At 30.3% G+C, this 27,276-nt stretch overlaps 3 protein-coding genes across 14 annotated transcripts; 1 reads left to right on the top strand and 2 right to left on the bottom strand.

The window, feature by feature from the left end:
• The first annotated feature begins 250 nt into the window (after positions 1-250).
• On the top strand, positions 251-13,060 carry LOC133789323 (probable disease resistance protein At4g27220). Of its 12 annotated transcripts, none has more exons than XM_062227167.1 (13): positions 251-835; positions 918-1,206; positions 1,320-4,130; positions 4,593-5,090; positions 5,351-5,758; positions 7,036-7,479; positions 8,979-9,898; positions 10,075-10,153; positions 10,262-10,333; positions 11,388-11,476; positions 11,885-12,132; positions 12,356-12,446; positions 12,739-13,060. In XM_062227167.1, exons 3-7 carry the CDS (start codon positions 1,341-1,343, stop codon positions 9,039-9,041), a joined length of 4,203 nt encoding a protein of 1,400 aa, XP_062083151.1. In that variant the 5' UTR covers positions 251-835; positions 918-1,206; positions 1,320-1,340; the 3' UTR covers positions 9,042-9,898; positions 10,075-10,153; positions 10,262-10,333; positions 11,388-11,476; positions 11,885-12,132; positions 12,356-12,446; positions 12,739-13,060. The 12 variants fall into 12 exon arrangements, with proteins under 12 accessions (XP_062083151.1, XP_062083152.1, XP_062083149.1 ...); XM_062227168.1 differs by having other exon boundaries at positions 10,246-10,333; positions 11,893-12,132; XM_062227165.1 differs by having other exon boundaries at positions 10,246-10,333.
• A 4,991-nt stretch (positions 13,061-18,051) lies between these two features.
• Positions 18,052-21,405, bottom strand: LOC133790172 (uncharacterized). Its single transcript, XM_062227705.1, has 4 exons — positions 21,148-21,405; positions 20,832-21,040; positions 20,026-20,293; positions 18,052-18,347 (listed from the first exon to the last, which is right to left on the bottom strand). The coding sequence occupies exons 1-4, from the start codon at positions 21,403-21,405 to the stop codon at positions 18,057-18,059; spliced, it is 1,026 nt and encodes a 341-aa protein (XP_062083689.1). The 3' UTR covers positions 18,052-18,056.
• Positions 21,406-24,882: 3,477 nt separating this feature from the next.
• On the bottom strand, positions 24,883-26,802 carry LOC133792675 (pentatricopeptide repeat-containing protein At4g14820-like). The gene is made up of 2 exons (XM_062230583.1): positions 25,524-26,802; positions 24,883-24,914 (listed from the first exon to the last, which is right to left on the bottom strand). Exons 1-2 carry the CDS (start codon positions 26,800-26,802, stop codon positions 24,883-24,885), a joined length of 1,311 nt encoding a protein of 436 aa, XP_062086567.1.
• Positions 26,803-27,276: the final 474 nt, after the last annotated feature.

The raw sequence follows: 27,276 nt of genomic DNA, 5'->3' as shown, positions 1-27,276 counted from the left end.
TTTACTATATTATGTTATGAGTAATAAGAGGTTGATATGTATAAAATGTTAAATGGGAAGTGTCCTTTTATTTGGTCCTACCACAATTTAATGCAATTCAACAATGCCTGCCAACAAAAAAGATGAAGACACAGTATATTTTGTTTTTTTTTTTTAAATTATGGTGAAATATACAGTGTAATATTCTCTAAAAAAGTAAGAGACATCAATTATTGAAGATACAGTTTACATAAACGTGTTATGTCTATTATTGTTCTTCACTTTCTCTACTTTTCCTATGCATTTCCAACTTTACTCTCTCTCACTCTCTCACCTGCAATTCTGAGTTCATCTTCTTCAATCACCACATTTCCACTTTCATCTTCTCATTGCATTTGAGTCTTCGAATCTTTTTTTAAAAAAATCTACTCTTTCTTCAAGCTGCATATTTTGAATTGATATTAACAAAAAAAAAAAAGTGTTTTTCACTCTCTCACCTGGAATTCTGAGTTCATCTTCTTCACTCACCAGATTTCCACTTTCATTTTCTCATTGCATTTGAGTCTTCGAATTTTATTCCATTCTCTATATTGTCGCATATTTTGTTTAAAAAAAAAACAAATTCTACTCATCCTTGAAGTTGCTATTAACCACTTAGAATTAATATCAAAAAAAAAAAAAAAATCTTTCTTCAAGCTGCTATTACCTACTTTGAATTAATATTAAAAAAAAATCTACTCTTTCTTTAAGCTGCATATTACCCACTTTGAATTCATATTAAAAAAAAAATTGTCTTTCTCTGTTCATTATTAAGCTTCGATTTCTAGTGGTCAGCAACATCCATAAATCAGTTCAGGTAAGTTTTGTTCAAATATTTTATATTTTAAAAGTTTTATAATGTATTTCTTAATATTTTGCATTATTGTTACCTTTTGCAGAAACTCAAAAGAAACTTTGGATCCCACTTTCATCTTCTCAAATGTTGTTCTTAATTTTCACTCTCTTTTTCGTTCGTTTATTTTCTACATTATGATAAAAAAATATATAAAAAGAAAAGCTTCTCTAGTTTCTATATAATATTTTGCCTTGTGCTCTGTTCATTCACAAAATTCCTCCTTTAAGTGTGTAATTTCTGGACTACTTCACAAACATTTCTGAAGAAAAAAGATACAGTTGGCCTAGCTATTGATCTCTCTACTTGCAATATCCATAATAAGAGACGATCAGGTAAGTGCTTTGCTGCCTATCCTTAAAATATTTGTATTATTGTTCTGGTTTTCATTTGTTAAATTTTATATCAGTATATAACTTGCTCTTGTATTTAAATTTAACTCCACTAGTAAACCAGGAGAGAATCAAGCATGGATTGTGCTATTTCAATTGGAACTTCAATTGTTGCAAAGATTGCCGAGTATACAGTGGCACCAGTCGGTCGACAGTTGGGTTATCTATTTTGCTACGCAGGGAATGTAGACAACCTCAAAACTCGAATGCAAGAGTTGAAGAATGCCAGAGATAGATTACAACATCGTGTTGAGGAAGCCAGAAATAATTGTCAAGAAATTGAAGCTGATGTTCAACGCTGGCTGAGCAGCGTTGATCGGATCTCTGAAGAGGCTGAGACTTTTCTTAACCATGAAGGCCATGCAAAGGCTGTGTGCTCTTGTGGATCCCTCCCGAATTTGGTGACGCGGCACCAACTGAGTAGGAAAGCAAAGAAGATGTCATTCGATGTATGTGCAGCCTCTGAAAAAAGCAAATTTGATACGATTTCTTTTCGTCCTCCGCTGGAAAGCTCCTTTGCAATAACCAAAGGCTACGAGACTTTTGATTCAAGGAGGGAAATTTTGGAGGGCATAATGGCAGCTGTGAGAGATGCTAATAGGAGCAGGATAGGCTTGCATGGCATGGGTGGAATTGGCAAAACTATGCTTGCCAAAGAAATTGCTAAACGGGCTGAGAGAGCGGAGTTATTTAGCAAGGTGGTTGTGTCGACTATTTCACAAACACCTAATATGGAAAAGATTCAACAAGATATTGCTGAAAAGCTCCAGCTAAGTTTTGGGCAAACACAAAGTATGGACGTACGGGCTGATCTACTTCGAAAGAGATTGAAGCAAGAAAACAAGATTCTATTAATTCTCGACGACATTTGGAAGGAACTCGATCTAGAAGCTATTGGAATCCATGATGAGTGCAAGATGCTACTAACCTCTAGATATCGAGATGTTTTACACAACTTCATGGGTATTGCTGAGAGTGATATTTTCTTTATTAAAGCTATAGACTCAAGGGAGGCTATAAGTTTGTTTAAGAAAATTATTGGAGATATAGTTGAAACTCCAGATTTCAATTCTTTGGCCCATTTGATCGTCGACGAATGTGCAGGCTTACCAATTGCCATTGCAGCAGTGGCACATGCTTTAAAAGGCAAAGTATTGTCCACATGGGAGGATGCATTGGAACACCTACGAAGCTCAAACTTTAGAGACATAGAGGGAATGGATAAGAAGGTGTACTCATGTATAAGGATGAGTTACGATTTTCTCGGAAGTCATGAGGAGGTGAAATCATTGTTATTGCTTTGTGCTTTACATAAAGAAGATCAAGAAATCGGAGTCGAGGACCTGGTGAGATATAGTGTGGGTTGGCGCTTGCTTCAAGGCATCAACACGATGAAAAAAGCAAGAAATAGGGTGAATTCATTGGTTGATAAATTGAAATCTCACTGTCTCTTGTTGGATGGTGAAAATGAAAATTATGTGAAGATGCATGATGTTATTCGTGATGTTTGCATAGTTATAGCATCAGAAGATAAGCATAGGATGAGTAACATGAAAAGTGTTGATGATTTTGCCAGTCATGAAGGATATAAAGAGGCTGAAGTGATTTCCTTACTTGACTATGATGATTTTGGTAAGCTTCCTGAAAAATTGGAATGTCTAGGGGCAAAATTACTTCTTCTGTCTAGCTTGCCTAACTGGTCTCTAAATTCAATTCCAAACGACTTTTTTGAACAAACAAGGGAGCTTGAAGCTTTAGGTATGAATGGTGCACGTATACAATCATTACCAACATCTTTTCATTCCCTTCAAAATCTCCAAATATTATGTCTAAGTAATTCTGATCTACAAGACGTTTCTATCATTGGGGACTTGAAGAATTTAAAAGTTCTTGATCTTTCCAGGTCTTCCATAAAGCGGTTGCCAAAAGAAATAGGAGAATTATGCCATTTGCAACTGTTGGATTTACAAAATTGTAAAGATTTAAAAGTCATTGAGCCGAATGTCATTTCAAATTTGAGACAATTGGAGGAGCTCTATATCCCACAAACATTTCAGGGATGGGAGACTGAAGAAGGTGGTATGAAAGAAAGAAGAAATGCAAGTCTTATTGAGATAAAGAATTTGCAACGGCTAACAGTTTTATATTTAAGCGTAAAAAGTGAAAAAGTTTTACCAGAAGGGTTGTTTAGTGAAAAATTGGACAGATACCAAATATCTATTGGAGCAATTCACGACTTTTATTATCCAAGTCAATATTCAAGGAGTTTGCACTTAAATCTCTATCAAAGGAAAGAATTAAATGCTCTTGGGCTTGTATGGCTGATGAAAATGTCTGAATATATATCATTAGAGAGATTAATGGATGTCAACAATTTTGTTCGTGATCTTGATAGAGAGAATTTTCCTCGATTGAAGCATCTTGAGTTTCATAATAATGATGGAGTTCAATATGTCATTGATTCTACGGACCTGATTCACTCTCATCATGCCTTTCCATGTTTGGAGTCACTAAATCTTATAAAATTAACGAGCTTGGAAATGACATGCCATGGTAAACTCCCAGTAGGCTCATTCAAGGAATTGAGGAAGGTGGAAGTGAGCAATTGTGATAGATTGAAGAATCTGTTCCCTCTGTCTATCGTCAAACTAATTCATCATGTTACCGTTATTGAGTGCGAGATGATGGAAGAGATAGTGACCAGTGGGAGAGAAGATGATGAAGCTGCCCATAGGATTGAGTCTTTGCAATTGCGCTCTTTGTGTCTACGTTCTTTACCCAACTTTGTACGATTCTATTGCTCCAAGCAGAAGGAAACTTGTGCGTCTTCAATGATAGATTATTCCAAACCTTTATTCACTGAAACGGTACAACTCTTTTTTTTTATATAAGTAAACCTTAGTTATATGAGTGTATATTCTATAGATAAATAATATATCTAGGATAGTTATTTTATGCCAATCACGTAAATTATATATTTTTAAAGTGAATACACTTATAAAGTTTGGATTCACAATCTCTAATATTATTAACTGGTTAATAAGTGCAACGTCTTTTCCTTTTATTATATATATATCTTAAATGCCAATTTAATATGGAAAGCTTTTGTTTTTTTTTTAATGAAATGTTTAGAAATAAAACCATATTCCTTGCAATTATAAAACAGATTCAATGTATCGAATTATAATAATTAATTAATTTCCTTTATTTAAGTAATATAAAAGTGACGGCTTGCTTGTACAAATATATACCATACACAAAAATATTTCTATTTTCTTTTTAGATATTTTGATTTCAAGTAACTTAAATTAATTTTATTACATATGCAGGTTTTATTTCCTAACTTGCTGGAATTGACTCTAAGGAAAATTAGTACAGAAAATATATGGCCAGATCAACTTTCATCCGGTTCTTTCATGCAAAACTTATCAATCTTAAAAGTCGAAGGCTGTGATAGTTTAAAGTATCTATTCTCTTTTGCTCTTGCTCAAAAGCTTTTAAACTTAAAGAAATTGGAAGTTACATATTGTATGGCAATGGAAGACATTGGAGTGCCCAATAAGAAACTTGGAGAAGAAGACACTCAGTTGGGAAATATTTTGTTCCCTAAATTGGACTCTATTGAGCTTTATGGGCTTTCAGCTCTCCAAAGATTCTGTGCAAAAGATTCATGCATGGAATTTCCACTCCTATCAAAGCTAATAATAAATGATTGTCAAGAACTCAAGATATTTGTTAGCTGTCCAACTATTCCAATATCAGAAGTATCAGTTGACCATAGAGAAGTAAACCAATTGGTATCAACACAACCTTTCTTCAATGAAAAGGTAACTCTTTAATTTTCATTTATTGCTCAAATAATGTTTTCTTTATGTATTCATTTCTTCTTTAACTCATGAAAAAAAGTTAACTGAAACTCTAAAAAAAACATGGATGAATACTTTACTTGAATAGTGAATACTTCTCTAGTTACGAACAAAAAATACATAATTGGTTGTTATAGCCAATTATTTATTTCAATTTTTGAATATATATTTTGAAATACTTTCATCTCACTTAATTTATGCAATTATATTTGTCTCTGCAGGTTTCGCTTCCTAACTTGAAGGAACTGGAGTTTTTTAAAATGAATGTAGTAACATTATGGCCAGACCAACTTCCATCAAATTTTGACCTACAAAACTTAACAAACTTAACAGTAGAAAGCTGCAACAAAATAAAATATTTGTTCTGTTTCCCTGTGGTTGAAAGGCTTGTAAACCTGAAGAAGCTGAAAGTAGATGATTGTTTGGTTGTGGAAGAAATTCTAATAAGTAGGAAACCAGGAGAAAAAAGAATGTTGCAAGAGAATATTTTGTTATCCAAACTAGAAACTCTTTGGCTCTCCAAACTTCCAGTTTTCAAAACATTTTGTTCAGAAGATTCTTGCATCAAAGAAATGTCAGTTGATGACGATGAAGTGAAGGTCATAGCAAAACATCTCTTCAATGGAAAGGTAAGTAATTCAGATTTTCTTTTTCTCTTTTCAAAATTTTCTTCATCATTATATATAGATATTCCAACTGAAAACATTTTTTTTAAGAGTTCAATGTTTAATAATGAAAATGAGTGTAATACTTTACCCATGCATATGCACAAAATGAAAGCAGTCCAGTAATATATGTCTTCTAACAATATATATATATATCACAAATGCATCATTATAAAACTATTATCTCGTATATTAAGTAATAAATATATATATATGAGAAAAATTATTGACTATTGTAAGGAAATAACTACAATTTTTTTATATGCAAATAAATTATAAAGCAAAAAAAGAGATTAAAACGCTATCCAATTAAAATATATATATATATACTAAAGTTTAATACATTGACTAGAAAAAATGTTTTATTGTATTACCTTAGAAAAATTGAAATAATCTTTTAAGAGAAATGTTGAATATATTTTATTTAATTGTAATCACAAAAATAAATAATAAAAGAATGTATAAAAATAATACTGCCATTTTTCGATAGTGTACCACATCCATCAAATCTTCAAAGTCCAAAATCATATTCACAATTAATATTAAGAGTTATTACATATTTCATTTCATTTGAGGAGTTGAGGTAAATCTTACATTATGTTTACACAAAGTAATGCTCAAGCTGCTGTGATGAGGTGCTGTGATGAGGTCATTAGAATTTATCATATGATCTGTTTTTAAATTATTATTATTATATAAAATAATCTATTTGAATATAATTAAAAAGATAGAATCTTAATAGATACTCTTGACTCTAATATCTTTCACTTTAAATCAAATAATACTTAATATTCTCTGAGTCACAAATTATTACTAAATTAACTTTAATCTTTTGTTGTATGATGGTTTATTAATTAGAAAGTGGGTGGAAGAGGGAAAAAAACATTGGTATTTGGCATGTTCAACATCGTATATTATGACTGGTGTAAATCAATGTCAGAACTCATATATTTTAATTTAAAATAAAATATTGTTGTACACCAGTGTTCCTTCGCAATACTACAAAAATAGAGGTGGCAAATGATATTCAAAATACACATTATATATTCAATTCAGATCACTTGTGCCAACTATAAAAATAACCAATGCTCTCTAAGAAATTAAAATCAAAACGGCTTAAGGAATTATGTAAGTATGCTTTTTATAGTCCATTCCCAAAGTTAACTAGAATAAATTTTTAGAGTGCATGCTTACATAAGGAAAATATACATGTCTTATTATTCTACTTGTTTTATTTTCAGATTGCATTCCCCAATGTAACTTCTTACATCCACAACTTAAAAGAGTTAAGTGTTACAGGATGTAACAATTTAAAGTATCTCTTATCATCTGCCATGGCTCGATGTCTTGTACAACTTAAGGAATTAATAGTGTCTAGATGTGAGATGATAGAAGAAGTAATAGTTCCTGAGGAATCAGTTGGAAGCAAAGGAATAATATTAGAAAATCTTTTACTCCCCAAATTAGAATCTCTTGAGCTTTGGCACCTTCCAAATGTTATACAGTTTTGCGAAGGAGATTGCATTGAATATCCATCGTTGTCTAAACTGGAAATATACAATTGTCCCAAGCTGAAGGTATTTATCAGCAATTCCATGGCTACAAGGGCATGTACTATTAATGACAAAAAACATGAAGAAATGGAGTTGGTGGCGGCTAGACAAAGTCTGTTCAAAGATAATAAGGTATTCATTTTCTTTGACCTACTAATCATCTACTTATTAATATTATGATGCTTATATGGTTATAGAAAGTAGGTACGGTAATTTTAATTTCATACCACAATTTCTCCATTATGTACTATTTAATGATAGAAACTATACTACAGTATTATAATGGGTTGGCTAGTTATGTCAGTGGCATAATTCTTTTTAGTACATTATGATTTATTTTTCTAGTACCTTATCATATAACCAGTGATAGAGTTAGTATAATATATAAAGGAACCAAAAATATTTTTAATAAAATTTATGCTAATTTATATATCAAATATTTAAATGTATAAATTTTTCTTTTATTCAAATAGCGTGCAATGCACGTTTGTTTAGTTTTATTTATAGTATTTATTAATTAAATTTGTATCATTGTCATATAAATTTCAAATAAATAAACAATATTATGTATTAAAGAATGATATAAACATACTAAATGAAAAATTAAACCAAAATACTATTTATAATTTTTTTAAATATACATATATATATATATAATATGATAGCTTTTTTTAAACATAAGTGATATTTTATAATATTTAAATTTTTATTGATATAAGTATTAAACATCTAATTTTTTATTAAATATTATTATAATAATAATATTTGAATTCATATTATTATAATGATATTTTAAAATATTTAAATTTATATTGATATAAATATTAAATATCTAGTTTTATATTAAATATTATTATAATAATACTATTTTATAATATTTAAATTCATATTAATAAAATTAGTAAAAAATTAGGATTATATGTTATTATCATTATAATAATATTTTATAGCATTTACATTTATAATACTATAATTATTAAATATGTAGTCTTGTATAGTGATATTTTATAATCCCTAAATTTGAAATTATATTAATATAATTATTATATATCTAATGTTATTTTAATTATTATCATAATAATAATATTTTATAATATTTGAATTTATATTAATATAATTGATAAATATCTATTTTTAAGTTAATTTTAATAGTATATTTTGTTAAATATTTAGAATATTTAGTTATAATTAACAAAGCAAACAGTTAAAGACAAAAAAATTTTTTATCTACATACTTTTTATATATAAGAGATATTAATTATTTAAAAAAAAAAAAGACATAGTAAAAAATAAGTTATGGGGCTGTCGCTACCCAAATCCTTCTAACTCCGTCATTGCTTGTATATGATTTAATTTACACAATAAATCTTTATTGCGACTATTTAAACCGCAAAACAAAAAAGTGCAACAAAAAAAAAAAGGTTTTCTATAAATATTAGTCATTGTTATTTGTTATTTTTCTTAAAGATGACACAATTTAAATTTGCATATTCAAAATACTAAGATAACAAGTTAAGATCCGGTCGGCGATTCCAAGTATATATCCTGAATTGAATTATTGTACTTTGTAACTGTTTTCCCAAATTAATTAATTTGTTTAATACATTATTTATCATTTGTTTGTTTTGTAGGTCATTTTCCCTAACCTAAAATATTTGGATACTGATTGGAGTGAAGCAATAGAGGAGATATGAGTCGATCTTCAATGACGTCCATCTTTGGCAACCTTTCCGAACTTGTCTTGAACTGCTCATCCCGTGATAAATCAATTGCTCTATCAAATTTCAACTTCCTTCAGAAATATCATAATATTGATGCACTTTTGTTGAGTGGTTTTTTTGTGGATGGGCATCAGCATCACCAACAACAACAATCTGGAGATGGTGAGACTTATGAACTGGTCAACACAAGTTTAAAGACACTGAGTATTTACAATGCCCATACGATGAATCATCTGTTTGGAGACCCAGAATATGCTCAACCATCAAGTTCTGTTGTCTTTCAAAACTTAGAATCTCTGGTTGTTCGAAAATGTAGCAGATTACAGAGCTTTGCGCCATCGTTTATGTCTTTCCACAAATTGGAAACTCTTAAAGTATCAGGATGCCATGGGCTGACGTATCTGTTAGCCTCCTCAACCGCAGCGAGTCTGGTACATCTCCAAGAAATGAGCATAACTGATTGCAAACGAATGAGGGAGATTATTAATAGAGATTATTATAAGGAAGGTCAAATAGTAGAAAGTGAACACCATGAGTTTGTTTTCCAGAGATTGGAGAAATTAAGGCTTGGTAAATTACCCAGTCTTGAAAGCTTCTACTCAGGAAATAAAGTTGTGAGTTTTCCAAATTTGAAAGAAATATATCTGGAGAAATGCCCTGAGATGAGGAGATTTTCCCATGGAAATATATGTACCTCCGCACTATCGGACACAGTCGAAGCTGAAGGTGTAGAAATTTGGGAGGGAGATGTTAATACAACCCTCACAAAAATTTGGGAAGAAAATTCTGATTTCGGATTGCATTTACAACATTTATTTGCTCAAGAAATGGTAAGCCCTCGTATATATCTATGTTCTGGATAGAAACTTTGAGCTTTTTTGTAGAAAGTATATGGATGGAAGCCCTCGTATTCTTTATCAAATTCAACTTCTGAAAGATAGTAGTTCGTATATTGTTTTTGTATGTGTGATTCAGTTGATGATCTTAATTTATTTTGGATGATCAGCATCGTGAAGAGGATGCTTAATCATTATCTTTTGTGCCTGTGGAACCTACCAAGAATAAAGCTTTCTTTGAAGCACATGGTGAGATTATCTTTTTTTCTACTCTGAATACAAATGGGTTATTAGAATATGCAAATGATTACAATTTATGTTATTTATTGCTGTTAATGTAGATGGTGCTCATGGGAGGTCTCACTAATATAATCCTATGAATTATTGCATGGAAGATTATACTAAAAGTGTCCTTTGTTTTATTCTTAAGTAAGTTTCTAAGATATTCATAGTTTTCTCTAAGATATAATTTGTCTATTGTATAAGTGATCTGTTATTTGGGTTTATGAGTAATCTTATTCCAACAGCAGAGCAAGCATATCAATCCATGGTTTGGATTGAAGCTTCTTAGTGGTAGTCCTTGAAGTTTGAACATTTTGATTTGGGTCGTTTGAGGTTGATTTGCTTTTCGTATATATGATAAGTGCATATATTGCTTTTGGAGCTGAAGATCATATAATGATTAAAGTAAATTTATTTAAGTTTATTACAAAAGATACTTTCAAAATATAATGTGTTTTGAATTCAGAAATGATAGTCTCATGGTTTCTGATCAATTACTTTTCTTAATACAATGGGGCAGAATCATTGCTCTGATTTGGTGAGGGAATAATTGAAATGGGAAATATTCTGTTTATGGTAGTGGCCAATGATAGTGAAAGTTTTGATGTACAATGACACAGTCAAGTGGGGTGAAGTGCATAATGTGTGTCATAGAGTTCATGAGCAATATTTTTCGACTAAGAGATTTTAACAAAACTGCTTTTGTTACGCATGTAGTGATGCTGCTAGGTGGGTGAATTTAACTAATTTTTACTTTTAGTTGTGAGTTTTGTTAAGCTAGACAAAAAAATGATACTGTAACATTCAGCAGTCGATAACTTTATATCTTAGTAAGAATGTGATGTAAAAGAGTGTATACGAAATGTGATGTGAGAATGACAAGATGGATGCCACAAAGTAGACATGTTTTGTTAAGTCATTTCTTCTATGCCTCAATGGTTGGTGTTGCAATAGTTTGAGGTAAGATGACATGTTTGACTTGTGTGAACAATATGAGATGTGTGGGCCTTACATTTTCGCTGAAGAGTGAGCAACTGCAATGCTACTTTTCCGTCCACTTTTTATTTTTCTGTGGAGAATAGGGATACTGTCAATATTACATGGTCTTAATTTACAATGACAACTTTGATATCTCGACCTTTTGAGCTGAAAACTTATTGTAATAATTGCCCTCTCTCTCTTTTGTCATTTGCTTCACCAGGACATTTAAAGTTTTGGAAGAAAAAGTCTGTTGGTGTTGAATTTGCGAAGCATTTCCGATCCCACCTTGGTCCGATTGAAGGCTTATCTGTGAGTTCTTCATCCTTTAAAGACTGCAGTTCTTCATCCTTTCTGCAATATTTTTCTGATGTGGAGTCAGACCTAAACATTTTTTGTCAATTTGGGTCCTGAGTACATTCCAGATTAAGATGCAAGTACCATATTCCGTCGATGGGTGGACAGCACTAACCATCACATTCTGTTTAGTACTTTTGAAACATACCAACATGACTCACATGTTTGTGGCTTTTATGTGAAATTCTTGATAGTTTGACATCTGCATACCATTTGGTTTGTGGGGTTTTATTATATAACATTATCAATGTTGTTATTGAGGAGCAAATAGATTAGTTGTATTTGTTATCTGAGTTTTTGATCTGTTCTAGTAATAGGCAAAATATTGTTATTGGTGCAGTCCTCAACCATGACTTGGTTCAGCCATGCAGGTCAGTTCCGATGGTTTGCTTTGCTGTACAATTTCAAATGATCATGCTGTCAAGATATACGACGTAGTAAACTACGATATGATGGTGATGATTCGCCTGTCCTTTGTTCCTGGTGCTGTTGAGTGGGTCTACAAACAAGGAGATGCAAAAGCAAGGGTTGCTGTTAGTGACCGAAACTCAAGATATGTACACATATTTGATGCACGAGCTGGTTCAAATGAAGCTATCATTTCCAAAGAGGTACAATAGTGACTTAGAGATGAGCATAACTTTTTAAACCTTCATAACATTTCAAATATCTTTTATATAATATTTTACACGGCTGCTGTTTCTTTACATCTTTTCACTTGAACTATCTTGTGTTGTTCAATGTATATTTGAGAATGCAAAATCTTATTTGTTTTACTCTATAAAATGATTGTTTCTTATATTGAATGGATTTTTATTCTGATATCTTGAGCAGGTGCATGTAAGAGTATGAAAAACTTCTAATTCCATCTCAGTTCAAACTGTCTTTGTAGGACTTCTTGATTCCCCTCAGCAAGTCTAACTTGGTAATTTTTCTATTTTTCTTCCCATTTTAAATAGAAAATCATAGAAGATATGATATGTGAGTGCTAAATTATTGTGATTGAAGGAAATATTTGAAATCCATCCATTTGGTAGGATTTTTAGATTACCCTTCATGAAGTCAATTGATTCCCACTAAATTAACATTTCTAATAAGTTTGAAAAAAAGATAAATCTCATATCAAACATAGGAATATTGAATAGCTAAACAGTCCTTTATATATTTGTCCCTTATTAAATAGCTAATTATAAGTTTCAATAATTTTGTTTCAGCAGCTTGTTGAAGATTTGGAAACTCAGTGCTTAAAAGGAACTTTGCAATTCGCAACCTGTCCATACTTTGTTTGTTAGTAGTCACATATATAGAAGTCACTAATGGAAGACTCAAAGAAGTAACATTACTGTTGATGATTTGTTGATACAATGTAGATAAATCTAGGCTTTGTGAAACTGGTTTGGCAGTGATTATTTTTAGAGGTTTCTCATACAATAATTGTCTGGCCTTTTCTATTATTCAAGTTGTGGGGATTTGTTTCATTGTCCTTGAAATGTGATATGCTGGTTACCTCAGTAGTTATTGATTTTGATTTTGCTTTTACTCTGGTTGATCTTCTAATATTTCTTAAAATTGAAGCCAATACTACTAGAAACTAACAGAAAATTTCAAGATAGATAAGGCCTAGAATCTTTAGATAATATGGGAAACACAATTGAAGGCAAACTGTCTCATTTCTGCTACTCATGTTTGATGCAGATGGGAAAAAGATAAACTTCAATCACAGAAAAAGTACCAAGGAAGAAGAGAAATAATTTACCACAAATAAAAAATCTATTTCACTTCAAATATCAATATTACATACACTCAAACTCTTTGAATCTCTCTACTCAAAACTTTCTCACATTCTTTGTACTTCAAACTCACTATTCTCTTAAAAATCCACTTCTACACTCTTCAAAATCCTTGTCTTGCATTCTCTTCAAAACTCACTCACTTACACACACAATACATATTTATAGAGTTATACAACTTGGACAACAAGACACTCTAAAACTTTGCCAACAAGACTCCTTTTACACAACTTAATAATTACTCAAAATTAAAACTATGCATTATATAAACCATAATCAATTAATTTTAGTCAATACTCAACAATCTCTACTATGACTCAAATTCTCTAAAACCAAACCATCAATAAGAGTAAATATGCATTGACTCTCATCGAATTTCACTTGAGCTAGTTGGACTCTTCACTATCCTGTCACATTCTTTAACTCTAACAATATTAGATGATTGATGGACCCAAAATGAGTATGTTTTAAATATGTAAATTGCAAGCGCACGAATCATATTAATAGTATAGAGTTCGTGTAAGCAAGGATGTCGAACCCAAATGAGTTGTCTAAAATAAAAAAGAAACTATTTTAAAGCAAAATTAAATAAATTATAACCTAGCTCCAAAGATTTATAAGATTTAATGTCATGAACATAAAATAAAATATTGAAAATAAAACTATCTAAGAGAAGAAAAATAAACCAATTATGATTTGTAAATAAGTTGTAAAAAAAATTTATTAAGATACTAGAATCCACAAAATATAAGTTTAATAATATTTATTAGTATATTGATTCCCAAGGTTTAGTGATAGTTAAAATAAATCAAACTATCATTTTTCAAATAGATTTATAATTCAAGCACAAATTATTTCTAAAAATATAGGATTTTTCTTCACTTTTAAAAAAAATATAATTTCAAAGTATTTAATGTGAATCAACCTAATGAAACAATAAAAAATCATATAACATTATTTATAAGGCAAAATATAATATTTTTGTTCTAAGTATTGGATGTGTACAATTTAATGACGCATCTTATACAAAGAATATTATATTTTGCAAAATGAAGAACAAAGTGTAATATTATCTAACAATCTAAAATACAAGATATTAAAAATCAAAGACATATATGAAGAAGAGAAATTTATAAACTTTGTTGCATTACAAGGGAAATTAACATACAACAATAAATAATATCTAGTTATAAGTTGCTTCATCATTATCTTAATAATCTTATGAAAAAAATTAGAAGCACATAATTAGAATCCAAAATATATTACAAAAGAAATACATAATTTGCACAAAATAGTCTTCCAAAAGGAAGAGAGAAAATGTAGAGAGAAAGTGTAAAAAAGATGATGGTAACCAAAAATTAAGTACCCAAAAATAGTCTTGAAACTCCTTATTTATAGACAAAATGAGAGTATTAAAATAATTAATTTAAATTAACTAAACTGATTAAATTAACTAAATAAATTAAATGTAGCATGTAGAGGTAAATTTTAGGGTGTAATGATGAATTTTTGTGATAAAATAGGTAGAAAAATTGGGTAAAAAAATGACATTTTTGGGACAAGGAGACATTTGTGGACCCAAGAGGAGAGAAGGTGGCTGGGCATGCGGTGCAGGCTGCTGGGCCTTGGGCTAGGCAACTGGGGCATGGGCTGGCTGAGGCGTGGGCCTGCTGCAAGGGAAGATGGAGCTGGTGGCAGACCAGTCTCATGGAGCTGGGCTGAGTGGAGCAGTAGGGGAGCTTTGGATTGGGCCTGGTGGCTGGGCTGTGGGCTTCTCCTTTCAACAATATCATAAATCCTCAATCATTTGGGCTTTAGATTTTCAAAAATGTCAATTTTCAAATTCTCTTTTTAGCTTTAATTCTTTTATTTTCTCTTCTTTTCAAAGTGCCAAAATGCAACATAATTCTTGCAAAAATAAATCAAATTAATCTAAACTAAATATTTTCAATTGTAAAATTTATTCCATTAATTTGTTGAAAAATATTAATTAAGACTCAATTTAATTTGATATTTAAGATCAATAAATGTGCATTTTTGACCACTAATCACACAACACTAATTCAAATAATTAAACTACAACATTCTACAAAAATAAAACAAACCTAATAAATTCAAAATGACTAAAAAACTTAATAAATTAATTAAAAATTTAAGAACTAAATAGCAATTAGCTTACAAAATGTGGAAAATAACTCTATTTTGTAGAGTTATCAATGATTGTCTTTTATAACTTGGCTCCGCCATCATAACTCCACCTAAACTAGTCTTTCTAGCTAGTTTATACAAATTTCGCTCTTTTGTAGAATAGTCACATTCTATAGTGTCCAAGGCTCTTAGAGAAATTAAGCTCATCCTCAACATAGAAACATGACTATCCTATTGTATTTTTATATATATATATATATATTTATAAAAATATATGTATATACGAAAAAAAAATTGTATATATGTACATATGTTTGTTGAAATTAACCACACTTCTATTGTATTCATAATAAAAAAAGTTTGGGGAGTGTGTTAGCCCAAGATTGGCTCCCAGAAGGGGGTGAATTGAGACTTTAAAACTCAACTATCTATTTCTAGCAACTTAGTGAAACTTTCATACAATAAAAGAGAGAACCAATGTAAATAATCAAGTAAGCACAAATGTAATGAGTTTAAGGTTATAGGGATGCAAACTCTCTTTTTACAAGTTCGATGGAACTAAAGGCACCTACATCCTTGGTCTTTAAAGCTAAGTCTAGCTTTAAGTAGCCAAGTTAAAGGACTTGACTAATCCTTTTACAATCGGGGAATTTTCACCAAGGTGTACCTAAACCTCTTACATAGATTTTTTGTTCAGCGTCAATCTCACCAACGTTAGGTTGTGATTCTGGTGCCAACTTCACCTATGTCGAGTTGTTGTGAATCCGGTGCCAACCTCACCTCTCTTGCGGATTGCTGAAGTGTCAATCTCACTTTACAAAGATAGATAGAAAAGATGAAGTACAATGGTGTTCACTCTCTCTTAGGATGATAAATACTAGTTGAGAACCTAGAGAGAGATGAACACACTTACAAATAAATCCTTACAATTTTAGCTCAAGTGTGTGAAAAGTGTTTTGGAATGATTTACATAGGGTAAGATCTTACAACAATTTCTCTAGCTTAATACTGTGATATAAAACTGGTATTGGGTGTATATTAAGTCTAGAAGTGAGTCTATTTATAGAGGGAAGCAAAATAGAGTCGTTGGGGACCTTATGGAGCTTTATGACTTCAGCCGGGTGAGCAATCGGTTGACTGGCCAATATAGTCGTTTATGACCGTTGAAAACGCACTCAGAAAAGCAAATGGGCCCTATCTGTGACAATTCAGTCGGCCGACATGCATAGGTCTGTTGACCGGCCTTTGTAATTTCTAGGTCGGAACTATTTCTGCTTTAGTAACAAATTCTGAGTTTTTTTGTTACAAATTTGTTACTTTCTGGTTACAAAAATGCCACTTTTTTTTATTATTTGAGTAAACTTGTTTCCAACAAGATAAACACTTTTGCTACAAAATCAAAAATTAATGGTTAGTGACATCATAATTAAATATTGTATATCAACAGAACAAGCGTGGTGACGAGTTTGAGTAACCAATCTCCCCTTTTTTGATGATAGCAAACATTTGATTATTTGAAGAGAATAAAATTAACTTTAAACAAGTAAGTAAACATATGCTCCCCTCAAATTATGCTCATAAAGATTAAATTTTATTTCTTATACTTTCCCCCTTAATCAAATAATAAAACAATCTTTCCTTTAAAGCAACATGATTAAGTTTGTGCAAATAATGTTTTCCTTTATTTCTCCCACTTTAATATCATCAAAAAGCTTTGGGAAGGTGATCAAGTTTGGAATTGCTATATAACTATATGCATGTTAATGGCATGAGCAAAATAGTTTCATAAGTCAAATATTCTAGCAAATTCAAATAATCAAAGCAAGTCAAATTAATCCATTGAAAGCTTAATTTTGAGTTGAGCACAGATGTAATAATTTTGAGTATAGCATAAGTGTAAAACGTATATTAGGACTCATTTTAATGTGCACATGCATGAAAAATATTATAATTTGTATGAATATACATTTGAAAAATATTCTGTCTCCAGGTCTAAGCTTCAACCTGCATCTTATCAAAGCTTATAATTTAAAATTAGTATTAAGGCAACTAATTGCATATTCCATGTAACATTGAGCCTACACTTGATTTGACCAAGTGTTTATGACTAATAATCTGTTATTCCGTATATTCAATAAATTAGTGAGTTAAAATATGCACTTCGAGCTAATCATCACTTAGCTCGAATTTTAGGGTACATACAACAAATAATAATGGTTATCATTTAATTATAACCATTTAGTCACAATATATAAATTTTTCAAGACTCAATACTATTTTTAATCGCAACAAAAAATTGATTTTAAACAAAATGTAATATTTAACTATAAATTATTACGATTTTAGTTTTTATCACAATCTAATGATAAAATTTGTTGTGACTAAAACAAATTATAATTTTTATGATTGATACTTTTATAAGTGACGGATTTGTTGGTGACAATTGAAGATATGATAATAATTTTTATGTAATGGAACACAATGACTAATAATTTTTATATCACATTTGGCTAAAAAAAACATGAAGAAGAGAAGAGATGTGGATCACTGTTCCCATGTATTTTATTTTAAAGAAAAAAAAAAGTTGAAAGGAGAGGTCAATTAAGCAAAAAAGTCTTCAACATAGATGCACACATATGGGGCTCAAAGAAAAACATATGGCCTCCATCAGCAACCTCGTGATATTTCATCCATGGCAGTTTCTCAGAAAGAAATCGGCTAATTTTGTAAGGAATGATCTTATCTTGATAACCTTGCCAAAAGTAGACAGAACCCTCATTGTTGGGAAATGGATTGGCAATGTCTAATGGATCAAACTCCCATTTTCCATAAGTCACCATCAAGTCTCGAAAAACCGAATCATAAGCACCTTGTTGTTCAATCTTCTCCTGAATTATATATTTACAAAATAATAATAATTAGTTGGTTTTCATAATTAGTTAATTGGTACATTTATGTCTTAGAAGAATACTACTCAAAGTAGGTTTAGGGTATATCGGTTGTTTGGTAGTGAATCCAAATTCAATTTTATGATTTCTAAAACTTAAAAATGGTAGGACCCATATGAATATTTAATTAGTTATTTTTTTTCAAATTCTCGATTCAAATACTAATTCTAATTTTAAGCTATAAAATAGAAAACGTTATTTTCACATTTTTACTGTAATACTTATAGGAATACCAAAATTTGGAAAGAAAACTAATAAAAATCTGAAAACGTGAATGGGTAACTGGTTACCTTCACATTCTTTGTGTGTATATTTATGAGGGTAACTAGTTACTTTCACGTTCTGGTGTGTGTATATTTATGGTTTCTTTATGGTAACTAGTTACTTATGTTACTAAAATCATAGTTACTTATTCTTCTTTTTTTAATGAAGTGTTCTTTCATTTTTTTTCCTTCAAATTTGATGTTTCTTTTCATATTTAATATAAGTAACACGTCACCCCTCTTAGGTAACTGGTTACCTCTCTTATGGCAGAAAGTTACCCATCTCAGAATAACTGGTTACCCCTCCTGGTGCATGTTATTTAACCTAGCTCTAAGATTTTTTTTTAAGATCAATCAAGTAACTGGTTACCCTACCCAGAATTTGAAAAAAAAAATGTACAACCTAAAAAAAGGGAAAAAAAATATTTACAATAAATAAACACAATTCATATTACAAAAAAAAAATTTGCAAAACAACCATGGAAAAATTTAATATAAAAATAGTTATATAAAATTAATATAAAAAAATAATCAAATAAGCTAAAAAAAATAATTAAATTACAAACATACCCTTCCAAATTCATAAAACTTGATTAAGAGTGAAAATATGGCATAAACAAACTTTTATTACAAAAATATGGGAAACTAAACCCATAAAAGTGAAATTAAAATAAAAAAAGCCATAGATTAACTTTTCTTGAAAAAAAGCCATATTTTTGCACAATCTATTAAAATTCCCATATAATATGTAATTTTCACTTTTTAAAACTTAAAAATGATAGGGCCCATATGAATATTTGATTGGTTATTTGTTTTCAAATTCTTGATCCAAATACTAATTCTAATTTTAAGCTACTAAATAGAAAACGTTATTTTCATGTTTTCTCCCGATCCTAACCAATATATCCTAAAATCTTACAAATCTATCACTTTTTTGTATTTTCAGATTCTCTACCAATCACATATTCAGTTTTTTAAAATTCAAAAATAGTTTACGGATTCTGAACCAATCACATTCTCAAAAACTTGTTTTAAGACTATAAATCCATGTTTTCATTTTAGAAACACACTTTTTGAAAATACAGTTTTCTTATCACAAACTAATCAGACCCTAGTTTAGGGTTTAGGATATAATATTATGGTAATATTATGGTAAAAATTCTAACTAGAAAAAAAAAATATTATGGTAGTCACTATGTCTTAATTAATGGTCTCTCTTGGAGAGGTTTCAAAGATTGTTTCTCATCTCTAGTGATGCATGATTCTCTCTTGAGATCAAAAATTGATTATTAACATACTATTCTCTAAAAGCAGTCCAATGTAATGTAATGATCATATCATAATCATAAAATTACCTGACCAAAATAAACCTCTTGCAACTTCTTTTCAATCTCTAAATCCTTTTGGGTGAAGACTAGGGTATTGAGTTGAGATTGTATTCTTAAGTGAGAGAACCATTTGCTAGTCATCCACCAATATAAGAGCCAAGGTACATAACGAGCAACCCTATATGTATGTTGATATTGTTTAGGCAACACCTCAAATGACTCTCGAGCTATATTGGCAGGCAAACAAGGCCACCATAAGTTCACAAAAGGAACCACAAGCGCAGCTCCTAATAATCTGCACCATATACATACACATACATAAGATATACAATTATTATTTTATATTTTTATATTGAATTCTAACATTGTGAATATATAATTAATGAGTGAAAAAAAAAAAGCATTTTTATGGGAGAGATGCTCGTGTTGTTAGGCAACACTGGTATCCTTTAGGAGGTGTTTGGTATGAGGTAAAGTGAAGGTGAGAATGAAAATCTAAAACATTTCTCATGCTTGGTTTAAATTTTTAAGAGTGTTGCTATTTGGCTCCTTAAAGTGTCCAACACCACATGAAGTGGCAGCCTATGATTGATTAGGGATACCCCATAATGGTTTTTAAATTTAAATGTGTGGGACCTGATATTGGATTGCACTAATAGCGGTATGTCACTTCCTTATAGTGTTGGGCATCAGTGGTACCCCTTAGCAATTCTCAATTTTTAAGGAGTAAAGTTAATAATTTTTATGGACCCTACATGTACTTTAATATTAACTCTATCTTAAGTCCCTCTACACTTTCCAAAGTCACCCAACTACTCAAAACAAATATTTACCTGTGTGGTATGTATTTGAGGCAACTCCAAATGGGATAGCCTCCAAGTGAGCTTCCAAGAACATAAAATTTGTCTATGTTCAACTTGTCAGCAAGTTGTTCAATATCAAATGCTTCACTCTTTACCGAACGAGATGGATATGGATCGCTTTCTCCATAACCAGCTCTGTCAAAATGCAAGAAATATATCCCAAGCTCCTCAACAAGGTCCTGATGATGATGATGATGATGATATCAATGAATATACATATTTCAACAGCCAAATAAGCCATGAAATTGAGAAAAGTAATAATAATAAATATATATATGTGATGTACTTTAGGGGCAGATAATCTCTGTTCTTTGGAGCTGCCAAAGCCATGAACCACAATGATTTTGTATTTGGCTTTTTGCTTTGGAACACCATCTTCTCTGTAAGCCAAATGCCTGCCATCGTTGAGTTTGACTCTTGGAGAAGTGATTGGTGGACCATTGGGTGACCCACATAGCTTTGGGGGAGGTGGCTTTAGGGCTTTGTAATAACCACTAACCATTGCACCCACTACCAACGCCACTGCCGTTACTGTAATCATCATCATCTTTTTCTGAAACAAAATTATCATATATATATATTTATTGAAATGATACGTGTACTCAAAATATACACATAAATATTATACGCAGCGATGTGACAGTTTAGTATAGCCAATCACATTTATTAAAACTGACATACTGTGTATTTGAGTTCATATTTTTTTATGCATATATTATTATTTTTATATATATATAATGGATCACAATTAATATCTTAGAAATTTCTAAAAAAAAAATTATCGCCACCTATTTATAAAAGAAATTAACCCTCTAAGCATAAAATGTGACTACATTCGACATATTTCAATTAGGGTTATATAAAGATATAAAATTCTCTTATTAAAAATTAATACCAATACTAAATTATATAATTATTTAACTATATATATAATACTGAATTTAATGCAACGAATATCCTATTGCCCTAAAGAGTTTTGGGCCTTAGAAAAAATTAGAGATTATTAGGGGCTTTTTTATTTTGTAAAATCTTTCTAAAAATTTATGATATTTTAAAAAAAAAATGTTAAAAAAAATGGGCTCTTGGCTAAGAGAGCCCCAAGCATGATTCTAGTCCGTCTTAATTCGAGACCGGCCCTTTCTTAAATTTGAGTACACTCACTTATGAATAATTTTCATTATTTTAACGAACAATTTCAAGCTCACAAATTTAAAGACATAAATTCCAAAGCCATACAAACATATTTATATATATCTAGAAGCCCTCGCCGGATTAAAAATTCAACCTTATATAAATATATATTAGAACTTCAAACCTTATATTAAAAAAAATAAAAAATAAAAACCTTATATTTTTTTGATCGAATTAATTAATTTCTTTGTAAATGCGTATCCAGCTGTAACATCACAACTTCAATAATAATAATAAATTTTTTGTTAAATAGTAATAATAATTATAAAGGAGTCGTCAATTTTAATTACCTATGAATATAGTGAATATATATATATATATTATTTCAACTTATCAAAATATTTGAATCAATCAAATAAAGACACCATTTTCAGAATTTTTTTTAGATTTATTATATATGAGTGGGGTTGGAAGAAATTTTATTTAATTATTTATTGTCTAAAGCCAACAGAATATATATATATATATATACTAGTTATATTATTCGTTGCTAAGCCACAAAAGTGTAGATTGAACAACATATTTTATATATTTAGAGGTTCTTAATAGAATATTAAATCCAAATGATGAACAAAATATTTGTTACCAAAACCCTATAAAATGTAGAATACAAATATTACTTCTTCTTGTTATTATATGTATAAATGATTTTTTTTATTTGTAAAGCTATATATTTTGACTTTATTAATTATTATTCACTTTATTTGAAATTTTTTAATTATTTTACCTTTTTTTAATGAATTGTTAGATATATTTATAAGTCTTTTTTTTAAGTAAAATTATTTTATTTTTAATTTCAATATAATAGAGAATTCATATTAATTTTTTGTGCCCAATATTTTAACACATGCCCATTTTTGATGTGATATACACATATTAAAGCATAAATGGTATTTAAATGAGTAATAATTAAGACACATTTAAATTATGCACATTTTTTATATATTTTTTTTTATAGCATAATATTTCCTCTTTTAATCTTTTGTACAAGTTATTTTTCTTATTAACAATATTTGAACTTGAGATAATTATGATTTTCACTTACTTTAGTTCTAAATTCACCTTTCTCATTAAGAATATTAATTTTAATTTCATCATCAACATTGTGATTAATTTTATTGTATATTTTAAGATTATCGATAAGCATTTCTTTTTTTTGTTATCATAATCAATTTTTTTCCTTTTAACATAATACTGTCTCTGTTTTTTTTTTTCATATAGCTCTTTTTCAGCTTCAACTCATATTTAACATTTTTCTTTTATATATATTTTTTTTAAGAACTTGGTTCATCATATTTATTACGTGAGAACATAATATTTGTACTATCACCTAAATTTAAACAACTATAATCAGATGTATTCTTCACCATTGTTCTTCATCTACCACAATCAAATAAAAAAAATTATTGTACTATTTCAATACTAATTCTTTCCAAGCTCTTTATTTATCATCATCTAATTTATTCAATCAAGAGTATAATATATCAAGTTAGATTTTTTTTTGTTAGACCTAACAATAAAGGATATGAATAAGTTTAATAATACAAAAACTTAGACTGTAAACATCAAAAAAAATTCTCAACAATTCAATAGCAAGTAAATATAAACTTACCTTAGATTTTGAAAATGCAGCAACAAGTAATTTTTTAATTTCAATAACGAAGGAGAAAAGGAAAGAAAATATAGACAATTTGGGAGAAGGAGAGAAGAGAATATTGAAAAGTAATGAAGATGAAAAATGGCATGAAAATTATAAGATATATGATTCCTTAAATGCTAAGAAATATAATATATATATATAAAATTTATTTTTTTATAAAAATAAATCGTGTCTCTATCCCTTTCTATTTAATTGTCATGTTGTCTAATATATAAACTTACACCTGTAAAGATATTAATTAATTGAATTGTATTGTATTTATTTCAATAAAGTAAAAATGTAAAATATTACACCTGTCTATTTATGTAGAATGAAAATAATAGGAGATGACACATATGCATTCATAGTCATATGAAGACAAAAAAAAAATAGAATGATATATACCCAAAACTTTATGCACACTTCTAATAGTATTATATATAAATATATATATATATATTAATAGTTGTAGTAAACGTAATTATAATATTATAGATTAGACTGCCATAATTATAGTGGTGTAAATGTTTTCGAATTGTTATTTGCAGTGGTGTAATTCCATTCAATTTAATTAATAGCTAAAAAGTAAAAGATTTTGGTATAAATTTGTGAACGAGAGTTTTATATGATTGAGGGCTCATTTAAATTTTATGATTTTAGTGAGGATTTAAACTAAAATTTTGTAATATTTATGTTGACGCAATTTTTTGCTAATAGTATATTAAGAAATAAAATAGGTAGATTAGTGCTAGATAATAACCCGTAATGAAATAATAAGCATTCACTCAAAAGCACAGAATTTTTATGTGGTTAAAATCCACCTAGTCTACGAGTCAATATTATTACTGTTTCTCTTTCTATTTCGGCAATTTCTGAGTCTCTTAGGATTATTTAGTATGCGTTATATCTAGGTCCTCACGAGCTGAATATCTCACCCAAATTCGTGCTTGACAGCTATCTGACTCCGAGCTCGTAGTAAATCCAGGACGCCTAAGATTGGGTTTGACCATTATGAGTCTCGAGCTGCTCATATGGTTAATAACCAGATATTCTACTTGGTTATTTTTCCACGTATTTACCTGCCAGTTATACCCAAACTGAGTAAGTGAACTCGTGCTAAATTTAGGGTACAACAATTTATACATTAATATTGAAAATATTTTGTCTATTATTAACAAAATAATAATAACTTTAGCATTTGAGTGAGAACTTGAGCTCACCCTCTGTCATAAGTTACTCACATAAAGTAAAATTAAAAAGTTATATATGTTAAAAAAGTTTGTTGGTAGTTTGATTTTAATTTTATTATTTATTTTTTAAGTGATATCAGAATTTTTTCAAAAGTTGCATTTTAATACCTAAATTTTTTTTTTGGCGGTAATAATACATAAATCTATAATATTGGTGCATCTGTTAGTACTTAGGCGATAATACTCGAATATTTTCAAAAGTTACACTTTGATACCCATTTTTTTGCAGTAATACCTAACTCTACAATTTTGGTACAACCATTAGAAATCACTGTTAACTGCCCCGTTAAGTATCCATGTGGCACAAATAAATTTGGGGATGATTTTATTTTAGACTAAATTATTTAAATTCTTTAAATATTATAAAAATCATTTAAAAATTTAAAAAATCTAAAAGATTATTAAAAATTAATTAATAATATGAATTTTGGGATGATTTTGAGTTTCAATTTTAATTTGAGTTGTTTTCGAATTTGCAAATTTTAGTTTTATTGATTAGTTTCTAATAATCTTTTAGATTTTTAAAATTTAAAATAATTTTATAGTATTTAAAGAATATAAGGAAATTGACGGCGATAATACTCAAGCTCGCTTTTCCTTCATCTTCGACATCTAAGAGAACTTGAGTCAGGTCAGGCTTGTAGCCTTCCAACCTCAACCGAGAAGCCATTTCATCTATCTTGGAAAGAACTTCATCAGTACATTTCTCATCCATTGCCATTCCAGAAAGAAAAATATGAACTTTCCCTTTGACAAGGATTGAACTACATCCCGGAACCTTTCCAACTCTTTTCTGTTTCATAACCAACCTAACTTTGGCTACATCATCCCATCTCCCCATCTTAGCATAAACATTTGAGAGTAGAACATAACAACTTGAATCTTCTGGTGCCAACTCTATAGCTCGAAGAGCAGCATGTTCTCCAATTTCTACATTTCCATGCTTCGTGCTTGCACTGAGAATGGCCTTCCAAGCTAAAACGTCTGGCTCGACAGGCATGTTCTGTAAAATTCTAAGTGCGTTTTCAAAATGCCCTGCTCTACTTAAGAGATCGATAACGCAGCCATAGTGTTGAAGCTTTGGAACAATATTGTATTTCTGTTGCATGAGTTTGAAGAAGAATTGGCCCTCATCAACTAATCCACTATGACTACAAGCATTCAGAAGTCCTAAGAAAGTGATCTCATCAGGTTCAATGCCCATCTTTTCCATGTCGGAAAAGATCTTAAGAGCTTCATCACCAAGGCCATGGATTGCAAGGCCAGAGATCATACAATTCCAATCTCCAATATTTCTATTATGAGATACTCTTCTGAACACTTCGTAAGCATTTTCTATATGCCCACATTTAGCATACATGTCTATAAGAGCAGATCCAATAAACCCAAAACTCACCTGAATCATGTTAGTCGATATGTATGTATGTATCCATTTCCCTTCATCCACAAAACCCAAGTCAGCAATGGCTGAGAGAACGCTAACTAGAGCAGGACCATCAGGTTTAACTCCTACACTCAACATTTCCCTAAACATATCTAAAGCTTTCTGCGGTTGATGGTTAAACACATAAGCTGAAATCATTGATGTCCAAGTTTTAACATCTTTACAACTTGTCATTCCAAATATTTCCTCAGCAAGTTCACACTTTCCACTCTTCCCATATCCATCAATCATTGCATTATAAGAAATCAAGTCCCTTTTGGGCATCTTATCAAAAAACTCTCGAGCCAACTCAATCTTTCCAATCCTCAAATATCCATTAATCATAGAGTTCCAAGAAACTACATCTCTCTCAGGCATTTTATCAAACAGCTGCCTTGCACATTCCACTTCCCCAACCTCCAAGTACATTCGGATCATCGAATTCGCCACGTATGGATAAAAAACGAAATGGGTTTTCAATACCAAGCCATGAACTTGCTTCCCCTCCTCCAAACCGTGGGATCTGCCGCAAGATTTGATCACAGAAGGCAGAGAAAACTCAACTCCTTTCCAATCTTCCAAACGAGTAAGCACATGGGCAAAGAGAGAAATGGCATCCAATGGGATTGAAACACATGAAGGGGTTGGGATTTTCGATTCGTCGGAAGACCGAAACGGCGTAGTCTAGGCCACTGGAGGAGGAGGGACCGGAGAAGCGGCAGTAGCAGGAGATGAGTTTGGTGAGAATGAAGGAGTGAGAGAGGAGATTGGTTTTGATGATTTGGGCGTGAATTTGGCGAAGTTTCAGCCATGGTTTTGCATCTCTCTAAGGTCGAAATGGCAAGCATGAAAGGAGGACCAGAAGTGGCTTCCATTCCAGGGAAAGTGCGAAACTAAGCAGATAACATTTAC

This window comes from Humulus lupulus, chromosome 7 (genome assembly GCF_963169125.1).
Source record: "Humulus lupulus chromosome 7, drHumLupu1.1, whole genome shotgun sequence".
NCBI classification, from domain to species: Eukaryota; Viridiplantae; Streptophyta; class Magnoliopsida; order Rosales; family Cannabaceae; genus Humulus; species Humulus lupulus.
This window is presented reverse-complemented; position numbering and strand designations above follow the sequence as displayed.

What these genes read in the sequence shown, in the direction of transcription:
- LOC133792675 (XM_062230583.1), bottom strand. Translation starts at nt 26,802, where the DNA reads ATGATCCGAATGTACTTGGAGGTTGGGGAAGTGGAATGTGCAAGGCAG. An exon ending in TGAAGGAAAAGCGAGCTTGA is followed by an intron (nt 24,915 to 25,523) that starts GTATTATCGCCG and finishes AACTTATGACAG; the next exon opens with AGGGTGAGCTCAAGTTCTCA.
- LOC133790172 (XM_062227705.1), bottom strand. Translation starts at nt 21,405, where the DNA reads ATGATGATTACAGTAACGGCAGTGGCGTTGGTAGTGGGTGCAATGGTT. An exon ending in CTCAAATACATACCACACAG is followed by an intron (nt 20,294 to 20,831) that starts GTAAATATTTGT and finishes TATATGGTGCAG; the next exon opens with ATTATTAGGAGCTGCGCTTG. An exon ending in AAGAGGTTTATTTTGGTCAG is followed by an intron (nt 18,348 to 20,025) that starts GTAATTTTATGA and finishes TATATAATTCAG; the next exon opens with GAGAAGATTGAACAACAAGG.
- LOC133789323 (XM_062227164.1), top strand. Translation starts at nt 1,341, where the DNA reads ATGGATTGTGCTATTTCAATTGGAACTTCAATTGTTGCAAAGATTGCC. An exon ending in AACCTTTCTTCAATGAAAAG is followed by an intron (nt 5,091 to 5,350) that starts GTAACTCTTTAA and finishes TTGTCTCTGCAG; the next exon opens with GTTTCGCTTCCTAACTTGAA. An exon ending in AACATCTCTTCAATGGAAAG is followed by an intron (nt 5,759 to 7,035) that starts GTAAGTAATTCA and finishes TTTTATTTTCAG; the next exon opens with ATTGCATTCCCCAATGTAAC.